Below are 20,943 nucleotides of genomic sequence, written 5' to 3' on the forward strand. Positions count from 1 at the left end.
CCGCAGATAAAGAACACGAGGCTCATCTAAGCTACCTGTTCTCCTTTCCTGCTGCAATACCACAACCCCTTCCTTCCTCTCAAACTCCACGCCACTTCTGGAATTCTTACGTTTTTATGACCAGCAGGAGCCGTTCCATGCATCCACCACCCTCACTGTGAAGAAAGGTTTTCTTACTGCCGCATTTATTTCAAGAGCTGGCTTCTTTTTGACTCGTCAGCACACTTGACCTCTTTGCAACTCCATACAGACCATCACCACCCTACTGGCGTAAGAATACCGCAAGAGCTGTTTATTTTTATGCTGCAAAACAAAGTTTGCTGGTTTTGATGGCGATGTGCTTTTAAGTGAAGACCATGCTTGCCAGCTGATAGTTTTAACTTTAGATTTGTGACAAACTGAAACTGATTTAGTGCTGCCTGTGGTCTGCTAGGGGGGGGGGGGAGGTAGTTATAATCAGCATTTGACAAATGCTCACCTGCCCACCTCAGGCGCATTGATTTCCAAACTCCTGCTATTTATCATCATAACGTGGTACTAGGCACATGCAGCCCCCCAAAACCCGCAAGCACCCTCCTTGAAGGCGTGCCGCCAGGGAGCAGCATCGTAGGGAGGCAGCGCCAGGCTGCGGCCATACCCCCTTGTCTGCAACGAGGAGGGGCTAAAGAGCAGCAGATGCCCCAGCAGGCAAGTGCAATTCTTGTCTGCTAAATCCTGAAGGAATTTTTCAAATCCTAGTGCTTGAGCGATGGCGATAACTTCCCTTCAGTTCAGAAATAAAAGGCGGCATGAATGGGGAGGCTGAAATCCTTGGCAAGCTTAGTTCAGCACCTTCTCTTTCGGAAGAAGCCAGGGGGCTGCTTTCATTGTGGTGCACTCTAAAAGCCAACTGCTTAGGACTGCTGTTGTCTCTGGATTTCCCCCCCCCCCCCCTTTATTAAGTACAGATTTCCCCCCACCCCAGGCATAGAATCAGAAGAAAAAAAAAAAAACGACACTTTTTGACTAAGACCCAGTGTGTGTTTTAACAAATAATGAAAGCCAAGTTTAATTAAAGGAGTTAGGAATTGTAAAACTAATGGCGTCCTTCCTGGGTCTTGCTGTTACAGCCAACAGATTTTTATGTAATTTTTAGTTCTGTAATAAAGCAGATAAAAGAAAGGACTGATTTCCTTTGGTGGTTAAAACAAAAAGGAACAGAGTCTATTGAAGAAGAAAAATGGTGTAATTAGAGTCCTTTATAAAGCACAAATTATTTAGTCGACAAATCGTAACAGATGTGAATAGATTCACTGGGGGCGTCCTCACAAGGCATAAAAACTGCAAAGCTGGCTCTTTAAGGAAAGCTGAGCAGGACAAGGTGATAGACTACGTAAAGGGGAAGGAAGGAGAAAATTGCAGTTGATAGAGCGTAATTGCTTTTTTTTAAAAAGGTTAGAGGTGAATACGACTAGCTGCGCATGCAAATAACTGTGACAGCTGGAGGAAGCAGCCGGCAGGATCTTGTGAATGAACAAGAACGTGATGCAAGGGAACGGGCCATGGCTAATGTGCACCGGTGGCAGGCATAATGAAATCTAAAGGAGCCCCATCAGAGGGAGAAGGAGCACCAAAAGTGAAAACATACGTGCTAGGAGAAACCACATCATTTGCAAGCTGCCGCCAAATCAACAAAGCTGAAGGTTCAGGTCCCTGAAGAAAGCTGCATTGTGCCTGCTCGCTTTCTGGTTCCTGCTCCAGCCCTTTCCCTCCCAGCCCAGGAAAAGGAGAGGATAAAGCTAGAGCAGACAGAGAACCCCTTCACTCTTGAAATGAACAGGAGAGAAGAGAGCAAATTGGAAAGGAGTAACCAGTTAGAATGCATGATCCATTAAAGATCACTCAGGTCGAATGAAAAATGTTGATATAATTCCTTTAAAAGGTCCCTCGTTACACAAAAGGTTCTTGTACCTATCTAGGTGGCCAACCAATACATCAGCTTTGAAGACTTGGATGCGTTTTGGAAGGCTGCAGCTGCTGCTGCTGCTGTCCCACAGCTGACAGAGACTTTAAATTCAGTTTGTAGAAGCCTCTTTTGCTTGGCACTTTGACAAGTTTCAAAACTTTACAAGTTAAACCCCTTTTTGTGTCTGCTACTATGTGGCCAATAGATGTGCACATATTTTCCTGTGCAATTAACATCATGACAACCTGCTTCTGAGAACAGATTCAGCCTACTTGAGTTGATAGAAAGATGACAAGGATTTTGTTAAGAAAGTATAAAAAAAAATGGTTGCACTGTATTTCAATTCAAAACAAAAGTAATATCCCGCAGTTAAACGTATTAATGTCTTGATAAATAGTTGATTTTTGTACTTGGTACATTTTGCATTTGTATATAGTTTAAATATTGTTTAAGAACAACCTGGAACACTTTCAATTAAAAATTGACTTCGCAGGGCAAGAAATGTAAAGCTTTATGCAAATCTGGTGCAGAATTTGCTAACTCTTGGTGCAGAATATCGATATTCTGAATATAGTGGAGAATTAGGCATGAGTTGCCTCACAACAGTAGAGCGGCCAATAAAAAAAACAAAACACGATTTAGGCTGGTAGGAAATGAAACAAATACACACTTATAAAGCGCCTGTCTAAATGTAATTCAGAAATACTCTGCAACACTTCAGAAGCCTACAAGCAGCCATTTTGAAGGTGAATGGCAAGGTAGTGCTCACAGAATACAGTGGAGTTTCCAGCCTCTGTATGGGGTGAGGGAAAGAGAAAGAGATACTATTGCAGTCAGTCAACTGAAGCACAAATTATGCAGGGATTGGAAAGGACATCCTAAGACTTCACAAGATGAACAGTTCAGAGCTCTAGCCCATTTTGTAGCAATTATGAAACCCAAACCAGTTCAGATGGACAGCTGTCATGCATGAATGGATTTGTTAAGAAGCGTCTCGGCTGGCTCATTGGCCTTTGGACCGCGTTTTGAGTGCTGGCTGCGGATGTTCATGCTCCAGGTTGCGTGGGATGCATAGGGAAAATCATAGCCGTTGTGCAATGGTTCTAACCCAGCAGCTGGATGCTGGGGTCCAGGATTGCAGAGGAAGCCCTGGTGCATGGCCCTTGGCTGAGGACTGCCACTGCAATGACAGAGCTAAAGGAAGTTGGGAGAGGGTAATGGGGAAAAAAAAACAAAACAACCTAGGAAGTTGGAAATGAAGGATCATGGGACAAGGATGGTTTCCAATCAAGCTGGAAGCAATGATAGAACAACAGGAAACTACTGAGTTAAAAAAAAGATCTCCCAATCTGAGCCCATGCATTTTTATTTTTTGGTTATTGAAAAGGGGGGGGGGGGGGGGGGGGGGAGAACTACTTGTAAACTGCTGTTTTAGCCCCTTGCCAGGAGTCGGGCTTCATGTAGTTTACAAACATTCAAATCCGAAGACCAGCCAAGATGAAGTACATTACAAGTCCTGCAAGAACATTGATCACAGTGTAGGTGTCAAAAGAGCAGAGGATAAAAGAGTGCAAGATGACAAGGGTCCAGGAATTACCACCCTTGGCAGAGGTGAGGCAAACAAGGACTGCATAGGAATGGCCTTTCAGTGCTCAGAAACAACTCATGGGAAGCCAGCGGTGATCAGCACCATGCGAGGCAATTCTCTTCAAGACAGAGAATGTGCTGGAAACATCCATACCGGGCATTTTTTTTACAGTCTTAGGTTATACAGTGCTGCTGGATAAGATGCGCCTGCTGGTACAAGGTTCCTGGCTAAAAATCAAGTTCACCGCCTTTAGTGTGAGTGCAGGGGAAGGGGTGGCTCCAGGTTTCACAGCACTTACTCTGTTTACAGGACCAAAGGATGGAACAGACTGAAAGGCTTGCTGACACACTCTCCATGGTGGATTCAGAGTGATCTTTTTAATTATTCAAGCAACACCCAAAAACTACAGGTTAGTATACAGTTTTAATCAAAAATGTACATTTTCAATTAAACACAAAGTGCTTCAAATACATATCTGTTTTTGCTTTCCTCCATGAATTCAGTTCTCGTCTAAAAGGTCTGCAGTACTTTTAACAGTGACTGAACACTGAAAAATATAGAAAAAAGGTCCTTCACATACGGCGCATTGCCTTATTAAAATAGCTGCAGTCAACTTTCCTAAGACAGGCAGATGCTGCCTCCCTCCAATAAGGATTCGTTTCAGAACCATACCTTTTAAATCAAAAATTGTTCTATTCATGAAATTTAAGTGAATCCGTCAAATATGAGCGCGTTGGAAAATGTGAAAGGCATTCGTTTGCACCTGATTCACGGAAGAACTAAATTGATCTTCAAAGCACAAAATCCACGTAACGTCGGCAATGTCGCCTAAGAAAGAAAGACAAATTCTGAGCGATTCAGAAGCAATTTGTTTAGAGCTCTTGCTCACAGAAGTAAAAGTCTCTTCTCATTCTACGGCGCTCTATGTGCCATACAGGATTTGTTTGTGGAGGGGGGAATAGAAGTTCTGAAAGCCGGTAACAGATGTGTGAACTTGCATCTTGACGCTGCATTTAACACTGGGCCTTCGGAGGAGGATGGTAAACTGAAGAGATGCGCCATGCCAATGGATAAGGGCTCAGTGCTCAGAAGGGCAACGTCCAGATAGGAATTACGTAACGATGAAAATCAAAAGATGCACCTTGCCAGCGAGCGTGGAGCTCCTGCACAGTGGAGAAGCACAAGCAGAGACCATATCAGCCGATCCAATTGACCGATTTGGCATTTCAGGGCATGGATCGTCCAGGGCAAAAGCACAACATTTTGCCATATAGCTAAGCCCTGATTGTTCCCAGACAAGACGGTGAAAACGGGGGTAAAGGCATCAAGTTCTAGACTGCAGAGGGAGTCTTTGTGCCAGCTCGGAAAAATGCCTCATTTCTGACCGACTACTTTGTTTCTTGATGTATTCCAAGGTTTTCACCTGGAGCAAAAATAAAAATGCAAATTTTTTTTTTTAATTTGCTGTTTATTGAAATTTAAATTTGCTTTAAAACAAAATCAGAAAAATATCACAAGAGAAAAAATGTACCCATACGTATTAAAAAAACAAGAACAATGCTGATAAGAAGTCCGCATTCTGTTTGGGAATAATCAAAACTTAAACATATTGAACATACTAATCTAAAGAATACAATTAGTAACTCTGTCCCAAGGAGACCACAAACCCCCCGTTTAACCTTAGGAAGTCTTAATCAGAAATAAAAGTTTCAAGGTGAGATGGGTCCAGGAAAACAAACTTATACAAGGGATTGCAGATAGAATGAAGCCCCTACAGAGCACCCTTTAGATCTTAACTGGAAGACAGTTTTCCTCATTTGTCTCTCTCTGGCTACTTCCAGGAAGACTTGGATTTTTTTGCCCACAGAACAGATTACCCATACATTTAAAATATGGACGGAAAAATAAATCCCTGTCGGATTCATAAATAAAAGGGAACAATAAAAGTTGCTCTCTCTTTAATGTTATCCATTGAAGAAACAAGGAGAAACTGGAGGGAGAAGAGAAAGCTGAAACAACAATAGCTCCCTCCTCCTCCTCACGGACGACTCTCCTCGCTTCTGGTACATAACTATTAGAAAGTGGAAAATCTCTAGACAAGGTCAACTGTAGGACACCTGTTAGATAGTTTTTAAACAATTCTTGCCCAGATATACAATATGCTTTGGGAAAGTTTAATAGACGTAAATTCTTTGCTCAAAGCTTATTTTCCAAAACTTCCTGCTTATGGTGAAGAGTCAGATTATCTTTTAATTCCTGCCGATAAGGTGTTCTGAACACTGGAAAGAGAACCAGACTGACTCATAAGACTGGATTCAAGTAATGCAGGCCGTTGATTAAGTTAGCTGAGGCCTCCGAGGTGTAATCATAAAGTTCTTTAACCGTATTGGAGAGGTTTTTCTCTATACGAGAGACAACCCTCCAGATATCAGGTAATGTTACAGTCTCTGGTTCTACTAAAACTTCAGAAGGTCCCAAAGATTGAGGCGAGGAGACAGGAGATGGTATCCTCACAGATCTGTTATCTACAAGAACACTGCTAACAGAACTTGCGATATCCTCCCCCAATAAACTTGGTAACAAACTCCCAGCCCCAGGTACATTCTCCAGACCGAACCCTTGTGACTTTTCAAATAAAGATTGCAAGGAAGCAGAGAAAATAGGTTAAGAGTCTTCCACATGGCTTAACTCAGCTTGTGGCATATTTGGGGGGGGGGGGGGGGTAGAAGGGTGTTTCACTCTTCCAAACTAAGGAATTACCTGCGATTGAGAAGGAGTTCTAGCCACATGTAGATCCACGGGGCCAGCTATTGGAGTCTATGTGAAGAGGGACATAACTTGACCGATTTCCAGGAAAATTCTACACACTGGAAGGTTATGGTTAGGGGTATTTTGTTGGTCTCCTGTATTTCATCTGCAGACTTGAGTAACGTAATGTGTAATTCCTTTAGAAAGGTCTCTTCTCTTTTTTTATGGTCAATCCAATAGGATTTTTCCTGATCTTGCTCAAGCTGCCCAAGCTAAGCTTTGAGGTAGGAAATTGTATCTTTGGGTTTCTCTTTTGTACTTCGTTATCCTTGTAAGTGCATTATCAAGAGAGGTAACGAATGCTTCATTTTTTTCCTGCCTGAGCAACTGAAATCCTTTTTGGAGGCCCAAAGACCGGTAGTCCCTTCCCCAGTGCCGTTTCTTCCAGTTCATTCTTATCTTCTGCTGCTCCCTTGATTTCTTTGCCTCCATCGATTTGTTCTTAATGCTTGGCGTGGAGGAGCGTATTATATTTTGGTTTCTTAGTAATTCTGTATTTCTCGGTGTTTTCTTTTTTATGATTAATGCTGGACGCCATGTGTTTCTAAGGCAAAGAATTTATCTTTGTTTGTATATTGAAAATTTATAAAGAAACAGAAAAAAAAAAGTTAACTCCCCACCTCCAACAAGTCTGGCTTTCAGGGACCCTAAATAGGCAAATTCCCCTTGAGCCAGATTTATGCAAACATTTTCTGTACATTGATTGTAGATATTTTGAAAACCAGACCTGTTGGGAAGGAGGAAGGGATTCCTCTAGAAACCTGGTGAAAACCACTGCAACATTTATTTATATTTCACTTTTCGGCACTTCAAAGTGGATTACATTCAGGTACTTTAGGTATTTCCCTATCCCCAGAGAGCTTACAATCTAGTTTTGTACATCAGGACAGTCCAGTCTTGGTCACCGTTCTGATACCTGAATCATCCTAAGAATTAATCACAATAATCCACTCCCCGCCAACAACCTGTGTCCCCATAATTTCTTTCTGGAATATATGTTAAAGTCTAAAGGTTTTTGTCAGGACAAGACCCCAATGGGGGCTCGAACTAGTGCCGGCTCTGAAGTTCGGGACTGCAGTCAGCCTCTAGACCAGCCGAGCACCTGAAGCGAGCAGAAGTGGCAAGGGAGAAGTCTGGCTCAGAGAGACCTGGAGGCCTTACCCCGGGGCAGCGGGGATTGGCTGGGGTTCAGCAAAAAAAAAGGGGGAAGCTGTTTGCAGCAACCCAGAGGGTGACCTGCCTCGTGGCAGTGCGACTTTTTGTAAGTCAAGCTTCTTTTCCAAGCCTGCTTCATTGTGAACCGGCTGTCAACTCCAGCTTTTGGCCTGTAAGTGCAGCTGTTTGTTCAAATCTGCTTCATTGACTCCAGTTCTTGGCTAGCATTGCACTTTGCTACTCAGGCCTGCTGCTATTCTTGTGTGCAACCTGCCGGATGCCTGTCTCCAGCCTGCCCCAAACCCAGTCCCAGCGCCCCTCAGCCCTGCTCTGTATCTGTGAGTATCCGAGTGCCCCTCAGCCCTGCTCTGCATCTGTGAGATTCCGAGTGCCCCTCAGCCCTGCTCTGTATCTGTGAGTATCCGAGTGCCCCTCAGCCCTGCTCTGTATCTGTGAGATTCCGAGTGCCCCTCAGCCCTGCTCTGTGTGAGTATCCGGAGAGCATGAACATGACTGTGCCCAACTGGATCCTTAACCATAATAGTGAAAAGGATGGATTCCTTTTCACTGTTATGGTGAAATGGAATCCAGAGTAGGAGTGATAAGATGAAAATGACTGAAAATACCGAGGCATATAAAACGTAATTATGTTATGCCATATCAATCCAGTAACTGTATATAATATCCTACAACAGCACAAGGTATCAGTGCAGTCAAAGTAAATAGAGGTGATTACTGTGCACCACTACTATCCCTTACCATGGTCTTGGTGTCAGCAAAGCCATTCTTCTGGGCCAGGTTCCACAGGTTGACTGCAAGCTGATTCAGTTTATTGTTCCGCAGATCACCGTGCGCTAAAATACTATTAAAGAGTGACAGTGCCAGCTGGCTCTGACGCTTCAAAGTCTACAATAAAAAGCAAAGGAAATTATTACCAAAGTGTAAGACATCAACAATCCTAGCAGACTGCAAGTGTTAAATAGAATCATTAAGTATTTTCCCAATCAACGCCCAATTAAAACTGGAACATGTTGCCAGAGGATGTTGTCAAGGCTAGTAAGAGCTGGATTTAAAAAAAAAAAAATTTTTGGATAATTTTCTGGAGGACAGGGTCCATTAACAATTATTAGTCAAGAAAACTACCACCTCTTCTGGGAGTGGGCATCAGATCGGCTGGGTACTTCCAGCTGATTTCCATTGGGGACGCAATGCTGGATTCGATGGAGTGCTGGTCTGACCCAGCATGGCACCTCTTAAGTAAGGCAGCGGCCAAGTGTCCGTTCTGGCCTGTATATTACCAGTAATGAATGCCAATAGCCCCTTCTGGTGCAAGAACTCCCATCAATACGTAATAGCTTCCTGCTCAAAAAGACATTGTTACAGGCATCGTGTTACCATGTTCATTATATTATTATAGGTTCCCCTATCATCTCTCCTCCTCACTTTCACCATCTAGAAACAAAAAAGGAGGTGAAAGGCACACCACATGCTTGAATTTTCTACTGCTTCATTAAATTCTGGTTATTTTCCAGAGTGGTAACTTGTAGGGCCATGATGGACCCGTCTCCCATCCCTTAAGTCGATCAGTGCAGTTCTATGGACAGACCAAATCACTGCTGCAGTGATATATATATTAGGGATGTGAATCGTGTCCTCGATAGTCTTAACGATCGATTTCGGCTGGGAGGGGGAGGGAATCGTATTGTTGCCGTTTGGGGGGGTAAAATATCGTGAAAAATCGTGAAAAATCGTTAAAAATCGAAAAATCGAAAAACCGGCACATTAAAACCCCCTAAAACCCACCCCCGACCCTTTAAATTAAATCCCCCACCCTCCCGAACCCCCCCCCAAATAACAAATAACCTGCGGGTCCAGCGGCGGTCCGGAACGGCAGCGGTCCGGAACGGGCTCCTGCTCCTGAATCTTGTCGTCTTCAGCCGGCGCCATTTTCCAAAATGGCGCCGAAAAATGGCGGCGGCCATAGACGAAAAAGATTGGACGGCAGGAGGTCCTTCCGGACCCCCGCTGGACTTTTGGCAAGTCTCGTGGGGGTCAGGAGGCCCCCCACAAGCTGGCCAAAAGTTCCTGGAGGTCCAGCGGGGGTCAGGGAGCGATTTCCCGCCGCGAATCGTTTTCGTACGGAAAATGGCGCCGGCAGGAGATCGACTGCAGGAGGTCGTTCAGCGAGGTCGTTCAGCGAGGTTTGATATGCCATCAAACCGCTCTTAAAAAAACCCAACTTAAATCCTAATGATCCTACCAATTTCCGTCCTATATCCAATCTCCCTTTCATAGCTAAGGTAATGGAAAAATTAGTTAACTCCAGACTCTCCGACTACCTCGAAGAACATAAAATTCTGTTCCCATCTCAATATGGCTTCAGAAAAGCTTTAAGCACCGAATCACTACTAATTTCACTGACCGACTACCTCATCATGGGCCTGGACAAAGGTCACACTTATCTACTGATCCTCCTGGACCTCTCAGCCGCCTTTGACACGGTTAACCACTCCACCCTACTAATCCAATTAGCAAACATCGGAATAACAGGAACAGCACTATCATGGTTCAAATCGTTCTTAGGGAACAGAAAATACAAAGTCAAAATTCACAACAAAGAATCTCAACACTACTCTTCATCTACGGGAGTTCCACAGGGCTCCTCCCTTTCACCAACGCTCTTCAATATCTACCTGCTCCCTCTTTGCCAACTGCTAACCAACTTAAACCTTAAACACTTTCTGTATGCAGATGACGTCCAGATAGTCATCCCCGTCAAGGAATCATACACCAAAACTCTAGAATTCTGGGAAACCTGTCTTCAAAAAATTGATGGACTCCTCTCAAACCTTAATCTAATACTAAACTCTTCAAAAAGCGAACTCCTCCTAATTTCATCTGAAAACAGTAACATCGACACAAACCCTCCACTCAATTTACAAACTCCACAAGTAAGAAACTTGGGAGCTATCATGGATAACAGGTTAAACCTAAAAGCATTCATAAATCAAACTACTAAGGACTGCTTCTATAAAATCCAAGTCTTAAAAAGAATAAGACCACTCTTCCATTTTCAAGACTACAGAACTATTCTACAATCAATAATTTTTTCGAAACTAGATTACTGCAACTCTTTGCTATTAGGTCTTCCATCATCTCACACCAAACCCCTTCAGATGGTCCAAAACACGGCTGCTAGAATATTAACTAACACACGGAGAAGAGACCACATATCACCAATCCTCAAAGATCTGCACTGGCTGCCAATTCATTACAGAATCATATATAAGTCCATAACCATTATTTACAAAGCTATACATCAACAATCTCAGCTCACCCTTCAAATTCCTCTCAAAAAATTCACGTCCAAAAGACCAATCAGAGAGTCCTATAGAGAAACCCTACAAGTACCACCCTCCAAATCTATGAGGCACATAACCGCCAGAGACAGGGCTTTCTCCACTGCAGGACCAACATTGTGGAACTCCATCCCACCAGATTTGCGACAGGAACCCTGCCTCCCTACATTTAGGAAAAGACTTAAAACGTGGCTATTCACGAAAGCCTTTCCTGAACTAAACTAAACCTATTCCATTATTACCTATTCGCTCAGACTTTGCCTTAATCATAATAATTAATATCCCTACCTCATTAGGGCAATTCTTCAACGCTATAAGCACATTGACTGGCATATATGTTATATATATTTAAACCCCTGCTTCTTTTCTCTGATCCAAGTTATATTACTCCCTTGTTTTATTGTAACTGCATTCCTTAGCCTTCTCTTGTTTAACGTTTTTTACTACTATTACTATTATTTTATTATTATTATTACTTAGATCAATGTTATTTATTGCCTTTTGTTCCCTATCTACTTGTTAATTGTAAACCGACATGATGCGATTTTTATCGCGAATGCCGGTATAGAAAAACTTAAATAAATAAATAAATATCACTGCTGTATGGATTAGCCTGCCCACGAAGGAAGGCTAATCCATACAGCACAAAGCAAGCATCCTCTACAACAAACTCACCACCCTCCATTCCATGTGATTAGCTCTAAGAAAGGGTACAAATATGTCGGTCCCTCTTTATATGAGCAGCCTAGTGGCTCTGTCTGTGTAATTGGATTTCATAATTTGACCCTTTTTCATTTCTCTTCCCCAAAACTATTAACCTTGTTTGCTAAATTTCAATGAGCGATTAAAGTGGTGGTTGACATTAGGTAAACAGACTTAAATTAAGTTCTGCAAGGAATCTGCTTTGAAATGTTTTTTGCATTTTGGAAACCAAATTAGGTAATTTGCAAACAATAAGAACAAACAGTATGTTGTTATTTATTTATTTTGCCCCCTGCTCTTAACAACTAACCAGCGTTACACAGGATGGCTAACATGCAGGGCAAAATTTACCACTAAATTTGCATATATAATTAGCAGAAATACAATTGTATATGTAAATATGGTTATATAGTTATGATATTACAAATTATCATAATTTAAGTAAAAATGCAAATCATATCGTACAACTTATCAAGTAATGCAGATTACAGCATATTTAGAATTCAGGTGAAATTATTCCCTGACACAAAGACGCTTTGTGACAGACTCCCTAATTACTAAGTATCCTAATTACCCTAATTATGGTCACTGTATCCAGTACTAATTCTAAAATATCTACAACTGGACAATTATCTTTGAGATCAAAAATTTACTTTATTTCATATATATATTTGGCATTGCTTATATTTATATTTATTGCTACGTTAAATAGTTATACTGCTTATATAATATATTATATTTCTTTACTTATTACTATTTATTACCAGTTAAACTATTATTTCTTTATTTAGCTCTATGTTAAATTGTCAACCAGTTATACTGTTCCATATGTTCTACTGTTCCATGTAAAGCTCAGCTCTCTGTTGAGCAGTTCTTCGTTTTATGTAAACCGGAGTGATTTGTAGTCCCTACAAGAACTTCGGTATATAAAAATTAAAAATAAATAAATAAATAAATAAAGAGCTGACCATCTATGCGGGTTCCTTACTATGCTTCTTGCTTTAGATCCCTACACTCAAAACCTTACGATGAAGATAAACCTGCTTCTACCTCCCTATCCCTCTACTCCCATTTCCCTTCGTATCCAAACCCTTCTCTTTCTCTTCCCCCTTTCCCCTGCCCAGTATCAAGTCCCTCAACCCCATGTCCAGCAGCAGATCCCTGAACCCCTACAAGTGCCCTCTCCCCAGCATCAGCTCGCACCTCTTCCTCCCCACCCTTCTCCCATTGCTCTCCCCCTCCTAACCACCGCTGGATCTCCGACATGCTCTCTAACACACACAATCTTCTGTCGTGCTGTTATCTCCACCCCACCCCACAGCAGGAATGCAGCAGCATCACCCAAAGTTCTTGCACTGGCTGCCAGTCCTTTCCAAGCCTGCAGCAGTCACTTCCACCCTCATGCACACTCATTGTGGCTACTCGTTCCTTCTAAGCCCAGGTTGGCTTCGGGCACATGGACGTTGCTGCCTGTAAGTTGCCCTGCAGCTAGTGACAGCGGTCCCCCCCCTCTGCTGGCACAGATGTTTCACCTTCACATCCACAGCACTTTCCCGTTGGCTGCGGGTGTCCCACACAACCTTGCTGACTGACTCTTGCTCTTCCCGCTCACTACTGCAGGCTGCTGTGCAGTAGGTGAGACTTTTTTTTTGCCGGGGAGGATGGCAGGGTACCAGACTCCTGAACAGGGGCAGAAAAAAAAAGGAGGATTTCTGGCAGAAAGCAGGACACCTGACCACTCTAGTATCATAAGAGGCTGACCCGTGTGACTTGCCACCAGTTTTGTGCGCTACTGTGCAAGAAACTCAAAGTTTGGGTCTGATGTGCATCGAAGCTGTCAGGAGGGAGCAATTACACAAGGACGAACCTTGTTAGCATACCCATGGCACAGAAAGACTCAGCCTTTGAGCCCCTGGCCAATGAAGAATCAGCGGGATGTGCATTTATGAAAAAAGCAGCATCAGAAGTTGGTTTTGAGAGGGATGTAACCTGCTCTACTGACTATGGGACAGTGCAGCTGTACTGGAACTAGAGCTGAATGAGACAGGAAGAGAAACAAAAATACCCATGCAAGGAAGGGTATTAGGCAGGACTTAAAGTACTTCCAGTGAGAACACTTATTTGTATCCTAGAGCCAGCAACCTCAGCTTCTTGATTGCTCTAGTAATTTGGCTGCCATCTTTCAATCAAATCAGTTTGAAGCAGCTGCACATCATTGCCAACCCACTATATTAATTACTGCATTTCATATTTCACTTGAGCCCTCTATAAATTAAGCTAGTATTATGTATGGCCAATGTTATGCATTATTGCTGAAGCAGGGAGAGTAAATGAAAACTAGCCATCAATGTCATCGTATCCATTTCCATACATCTCTCGTAGAAACAAAAGGCACGAGCCAAGCTGAGGACCAAATACAGCAACATTTTGCTTGCATCAACTGCTGGAAACAATCCATAGAGCTGCACCATAATCTGGTTAAAGTATGAGAGTAATGCACTGGGTCATTTGGATTTGCAATAAATATTGAGGTCTGCCATCAGCAAAGTTCTTCAGTACAGAAGAATCCTGAAAAGGAATAATCTGTAGCTCCCAGGGGCAGCAATGCAGGGCCAGTGCTTCCATTAAGCAAACTGGGAAACTGCCTAGAGCGCCAAGATTTTGGGGACGTTAAAATTCTACCCGTGTGAGATCTAGAGGGGGTGCAGTACCAGAACCAACACTGTCAAAGAAAAGGAGCACTGTGCTGGAGCCACTGCCACCAGTATTTAAACTGGGGGAAAGGGGAATGAATGACCCAAGGTTTGCCTAGGACCTAAATTCGCTTGCACCAGCCCTGCAGCAATGCCTACTGGACAAGTTCAGAATGGACATGGCACTGGGTTGCAGGCGGGAGCTTCGTTCTTTGGCCCTCTAGCCAAGGACTGTCCCCTGCCATGTCTGGTGGTGGGAGGGAGACAAGTGAAAATGGTGGAAAATCCCCAGGTAGCTATGAATGAAGGCTTTTGGCCAGCTCCGATAGGTATGGAAGCCCAAGCTTCCAGCCAAGCACAAAGGAGCCACGGTCCAAAACTGCTCTAGGAGTATCAATCGGGAGCTCTCCCTGTGCGCGAATGTGGCCCGTGTTCGGCAAGGCTGCTAGAACCCCGGTGGTACAGGCACCTACAAAATTTCAGGCACATCCATGTGCGGGAAGGGCTTCCAATCTATGCATACAGACAGACGGACGATGAAAGCAACAAGCACCCTTAAAAAAAAATGCACTGAAACACGTTAGCTGAATTGTTGCCATGAGATTATAACAAAATTAAATGGCCAGCTCTGTTTTATTTAAACTATCTGTAAATAAGCTTTCTTGTGTAAGAAAATCAATTCTCATTTATGGGATTTAAATGCAACGGACCATTAAAGCATTATTATCAAAGTCTTGTTTCACATAATGAATTTTGTGGCGTGATGCCAAACAAGTCTGAAAGAAAGGTCTCTAACAATATTCGAGCTTCTCATTTCCCCAGAAGCTTTCCAGTCCCTGGCAGACACGCCAGCTCGCTTTTAAGCTTCGCTTCTCAGGAGGAACCTTTTTGGTTTTTGGGGGAGAAGCTACTCCCAGAATGCAGTGGTCTCCAAGTGAAAAGCGAGCGGGGACGCGTGACAGCATCTTCCCCACGTTCTTAATTGGGTATCACCAGCACCCTCAGCATGAGGGAGGGAGCGAACACTCCTCCCCCTCCAGCAACAAGTCATTCGATTCTGGTCTAATGCCAAAAGAGCGACCTATCCGAAGCCCTAGGAAGTAGGAAAGGGGTGAAGTCCATTTAGCCTTGGTTCCGTCTGAACAGAAACTTATCAGATGACTGAATGTCTGTGCGTCCCCTCCCCTCGTGCCTGTGGACTTTGTGTGCAGTAAGTCCTTGGGGGGGCAACCTTAGACTTTTCCATTTTTCAAAGCTGGCGAGTGATTTTGGGGAGGGGGAGGGGGGGTGGCATGCGGAAGGGGATAAAGCTGGCACTTTCCGCAGAAGAGAGGCGATCTAGAACCTCATATACTGCCTGCCGCTTTTTATTCCTTAGCCTGGACAGAGTTAACCCGAGCATCTAACAGTACAGGAACTTACGGCCGCACCTCACACACACTAAAGCAAACATTTAAATCTGCTACTAGCAGGAGTACAAGGCAAAGCAGCAGCAACAGAACAAGCATCCTCCCCCCCTCTCAGCAGTCATCTGCCGGGGGGGGGGGGGGGGGGGGGGCACTCAGACAGGACCGGCATGTTTAGACCACCTTCCAAAGTGCGTTGTGTTGGGGCGTGCCCACACCCTTAATGGTTTGGGTGTTTGCTCTCCTAGCCACCCCATATCTTCAGGACGTGTCAAAGGGGCCCTGAAGACTTTGGCAGGGATGTTAAAGCTTTTTTTGGATCCCTGCGTGTGCACAGCCCAGAACAGAGGCGCCAGGTTTTTCCAGCATGCCTGCTTTAGTAACCGGCGGAATCGTGTTCTCTCCTGTAAGTTAGCGAGGCCTGCACTAGATCAGCAAGGACTGCCACGGCTTCATTAAGAGAAGCACAGAGCACCAAGGAAGGCAAGCTCGACTTACTATAATGAATTGGAAAGGGCTACCGGCAGCAATGACACACATTTTATTAAACTGAATTCTGTCTAAAATGCCATCTGAAGAGAGGTCAGTCATTGGTTTCTGACGTTTTTGCCTCTTTAAACCTGAAATAAAAATGAACAAGTTGTCTTTCGAATGGCTCATCTTCTCATGCTGGCAATGGATTTCTGGCCAACTCTCTGATCTCTTGTTTACAGGCTCTTCGGCCTAGTCAACAAATAAGCTCCTTGAATGTTTGAGATAGTTTCTAGGTTCTCAAACCCGGTCACCCAAGAGAACCAGAGGGAAGGGAATGCATGCAAGACCGAAATCTGGCATATCCTGCTACATTTCAGCACTAAGCAAACTGATAAGCACCTCAACTTCATATTCAGTTGTGCCAGAACGCCACTTAAAAGATCAGTACAACCCAGTAAAACGACAGAGGCAACTTGTTTAAAAAAAAAAAAAGTAAATGCTGCAAGGAGCTCATAAACACTAAGAGAAAAGAAGACATGGGTGTTGGCTAGCCCAGTGCACTGTCATGGGGAAAGTCCCCAGTTCGATTCCTGAGTCGGCCGGGGTCACAGAGGTCATTGTGCAATGCGGCCCTTAGCTGTAGGATTCAGGGTCCTTGACTGCAGAGTTCTGGAGAATGGGGGGGGGGGGGGGGGGAGAAAATCCCCAGGTAGTTGCAAAGCTCATGGCACCAATGTCCCAGCCCTGGCTCTGACTGAGCTGGAATCCCAAAGGAGCAAGAGGGAAAAAAAAAAAAAAAAAGTTAAGCACATGCCTTTTTGCAAGGTCAAATTCTGCTCCATGCAAAGAGAGGACCTGGCCTCTTTCAGTGTAGATAAAGAAAGACTATGTCCTGTTATCATCCCAAGTTTTGGTTTCTGAAATCTTTAACACTTCCATATTTCCTGTAATACTCCACCGTATAGGATTACAGCTTATTTCACAAAAAGGACATCTTGGGATGTGAACCTACAAGGGTCCGGTTTCACACCAAGGTACAGGTCCCTTCTCCTATAGCCTGGTCTCCTCTCATCTTCCACAAATCACTTCAATTTCTCACTCCCAAGAGCAGCCTATTAAAGGCAATGGGTTTGTCTACACTTGATTCAATTGGGATTAGAGATCCCAAGAGTTGGAATGACTGACGTGTTTGCAGAGAGGCGGCAGGAGCTGACACCAGTGTGCGAGGGGTTCAGTCCAGACGGAACACAAAGCTACAAATGGCGCTAAAGGTATTTACAGGTCACGAGTTTCATTATCTTCTGATTGCCGCTTTTTAGGACTGTGAACCTTTCTCTGCTGCATCGATTCTGGCTCTCACTCTTGTTTTGGGAGACCACATTGAGAGAGTAATTTTCAGCGATCCTTGGAGGGCTGAAGTTTGCAGGTACAAAGTAGACAAACTTTATCCCAAAGTTTTCAAAGTAAACTTTTCAGTCTGCTTGAAAATTAAGGGGCATGCGTGGATCCCAGCACAATGTGCAGGTTCACTTGTTAGCAGGGGCGGTTCTACAACGAGTTAGCTTTAGGTGGCAGGATTTTGAGGCGACAAAAAAATAAAATAAAATGCCCCTCTCAGAATATAAAATAATCCTTTGGGCTCTTATAGCACTGCTGTTGAGTATCTGGCAAAACCTAAAGATATGAAACCTAACCATTCAGTTCAGGTGCATTTTCAGCAAACTTGACGTTGACCACACACAACCGAAGAATATATGGACCCTATTTATAACCATTTCTTCAGATGTGGATGGGTTATTAAAAGAACCAAAGCAAAAATCCCAACAATCTCCCCAACTTTGTCAACACGTTACCTGGGGTTCCCTGCACTGCACCGAGCATGATGGAACGAACAGACAAAGGGGCAAATGTTCATTTACCTCGTCCTTTCCAAGGGTCTTCAGGTGATCCAGGATCTGGCCTATGAGGGTCTCGCACAGCCGGTTAACTTCCGCCAGGAACTTTGAGTCTCCTCCATAGAGGCTGTCATTGGAATCCACTGAGGGGGGGAAAAGCAGAGTCATGTGACGCAGCGAGACGCGGCTGCATACGGATCACGCTAGGCTTCTTTATTTTGTTGTAACAGATTTATGGATTTATTTCCATGTTCTCATTCTATCACACACACACACACACAAATGTTGCCTGCAGTTTAGAAGCAGACGTACAGTGCATTCTACCTTCCTCTGCTCAGAAAAGCTGATTTTTAACTGGGAAGTGTTATCTACTTACTCTCCCATCAGATTCTTGCTCCAAGGACCCCCTGAACTTGTTGCACTGAAAGCAGATGGGGGCCCCCCTCCCCCATCTTCCCAAGTATGAATTAAGGCAGAGCGCCAATTAGGGAAGGAGCAGTTTATTAACAGAGAGTCTGCCACACGCAGATGGTTTTCCCAATTACTGTTCAGAGCACCAAGAAATGAATAGTTTTGATGGCCCAGCTGAGGCTGGGTTGAATCTCTCCGCTGGTTGCAAAAGCGCTCCTAAATTTGCATCGTCTATAATGCGGAGGGGCGCCGACCACCGAACCCGGCTTCAGAAACGGCGGCACGTGCATTTCTCAAGGAGCTTGTGGTGCTTCAGTGTGGATGGGGGGGGGGGGCGTTAATACTGGTAAACACGCATTCCCATGCCGTCTACGTTACCCCCATAAAGCAATGGTTCTTACATTCTCAAGTCTGGCTGCTAGGGTTTGGCTTTATAAATGTCTGGAGACCTCCATAATAAACCTAAACAACTCAAAATCAAAAATGGAAATAGCACACTGCAGAATCAAAAATATTTGTAGAGATTTATTTCAGCACAAGAAACACGGGTTTGCCGAATAAAGGGAAAAGATCTCTCAAAATGTTTTCTTCTATGTTGGATTTGGTTGTTAGATTTAATTACTTGCCTTTTCCAAATCCAAACTCAAGGCAAGCTACAATTCAGGTATTGCCCAAGAGAGTTTACAGCCTGAAGTTGTGCCCGAGGCAATGCAGGATGAAGCGACTTGCCCACCTTCCCAAGCAGCATCTGTGGGAGAAGCAGGATTCGATCCCTCAGGTGGCCAACTAGACCCAGCACCGTCTATATTTTACTGATCTGTCCCCTAAATTATGCGGGGCTTCATTTCAAGGAAGAGCGCTTGCAGCATCCCCCCCTGGCACCAATGGCATCAAATCAGATGCCCTATGACAGATGCAATAACGCCAGAGGTGCACGCTTTCACAGCGTGCAGAGCCAAAAGCAGCGAGGGATTAAACAATCCTGCCACTCTTCTCGGCTCTGCAGGCTACTTCCTCTCCCACCAACTTCCTGCTGTCATCCAAGAACAAAGACTGCAACCCTCTCTTTATCTGAAATTACTGAAGCAAAGTAATGTGTCGGTAAGGCTCTCGCTGCCTGCCAAGTCATGAGGGTCACCTCTCGCTCTACGAAATGTGACATTGGCTCAATTCATAGGAATTTGAGGTTCTTGGACACTAATACTGCCACCCTCCAGTGTATTCTTTACATTGTCATTTTTCATCAAAGACGACAACAGAAAAGCGTCCAATTAACAGAAGGAAGAAAAAATTCTGCTCTTAAAAACCAAACGGCAATTGCTCAGCACCTAGTTGTGACATTGTCAGTAGAGGTGGTTTATACATTGTCCCATTACATCAGAAGGCATTGTACATATAATGTGTACTTTAGGGGTTTTGTCGAACAAACAATAATTTACAAAAGGAGCGATGCTGTGGTTGAGCATAGATGTGCATGAAAGCTCATTTCGACCCGAATCCAGGACAGCACTGAATCCAAAATGATGGTAATAAAAAGAACTTTTATAAAAGACGTTTTCTGCATGTTGGAAGAGAAAGTGGTTTGCATTTAATGACTCCCTCCCTCCCTCCCTCCCCCGTACCTTTGTCTACATGGTAGAGGAAGGTCTCCTGGCTCATTGCAGAAAGCAGGTGCAAGACACTGGTGTAGATGCGGACTTTATCATCGCTGTTATCTTCCCAAGTGTAATCCTCAATGACGTTCAGGAGCCCTCGCACCAGAAACAAGACTCCTTGCTCTGGATGATCCTAGAGAACAAAGCAAGAATTAGGCACCCAAAAAAAGGGGATGACCAAATAATTACAACACAGATGATAAAGCATTTAGAGGACATGGACAATGAACTTTACAAGACAGTGTTCGCATAGGCTCCACATGTTTGTCCCAAAAGAGTAACCGATCAGGTTTACTAATTTTTTTTAAACACCACTCAGTGGCGGACATAATAAATATTACCCAGAGTTTTGAAAAGAAACTACAGTACTGGACTCAGGCTCACAAGTTTGGGAAGACTGCCAATCTCTCAGCACAATGGCCGGTGTCCCAGGGCAGCCCTTGCTAGGACAGTGGGAGAAAAAAATGAGATTACGGAGAGGGTTCCAAAGTTAAGGGCCCAGGTTTCACAAAATAAATCTCAACTGGTAGGGACTGTACCCAAATTTGTCCAGCTGGACACTAAGCTACCATATTTTTCACTCCATAAGATGCACTTTTTTTCCCCCAAAAGTGGGGGGAAAATGTCTGTGAGTCTTATGGCACGAATATAAAAAAAAACCAAAACAAACAAACAAACCTTAAAAAACAAACTACAACCCCCCACCCTCCTGACCCCCCCCCCCAAGACCTGCCAAAAGTCCCTGGTGGTCCAGCGGGGGTCTGGGAGCGATCTCCTGCACTTGGGCTGTCGGCTGCCAGTAATCAAAATGGCGCCGACGGCCCTTTGCCCTTACTATGTCACAGGGGCCGA

General features: G+C 44.1%; 1 protein-coding gene across 2 annotated transcripts in view; it reads right to left on the bottom strand.

The window, feature by feature from the left end:
• Positions 1-3,890: 3,890 nt before the first annotated feature.
• VPS35L (VPS35 endosomal protein sorting factor like) overlaps positions 3,891-20,943 on the bottom strand; it is a 78,303-nt gene continuing 61,250 nt past the window's right edge. Inside the window, exons 28-31 of one of the 2 annotated variants that reach the window (XM_029576554.1) lie at positions 20,059-20,224; positions 18,050-18,168; positions 8,256-8,402; positions 3,891-4,956 (exon numbers count right to left, since the gene is read on the bottom strand). In XM_029576554.1, the coding sequence (XP_029432414.1) occupies positions 4,858-4,956; positions 8,256-8,402; positions 18,050-18,168; positions 20,059-20,224 (531 nt within the window). In that variant the 3' untranslated portion in view covers positions 3,891-4,857. Of the gene's footprint in view, positions 4,957-5,001; positions 6,886-8,255; positions 8,403-18,049; positions 18,169-20,058; positions 20,225-20,943 lie in introns of those variants that run through there. The other variant, XM_029576553.1, reaches the window with a different exon arrangement.

Source organism: Rhinatrema bivittatum, chromosome 14 (assembly GCF_901001135.1).
Source record: "Rhinatrema bivittatum chromosome 14, aRhiBiv1.1, whole genome shotgun sequence".
Lineage (NCBI taxonomy): Eukaryota > Metazoa > Chordata > Amphibia > Gymnophiona > Rhinatrematidae > Rhinatrema > Rhinatrema bivittatum.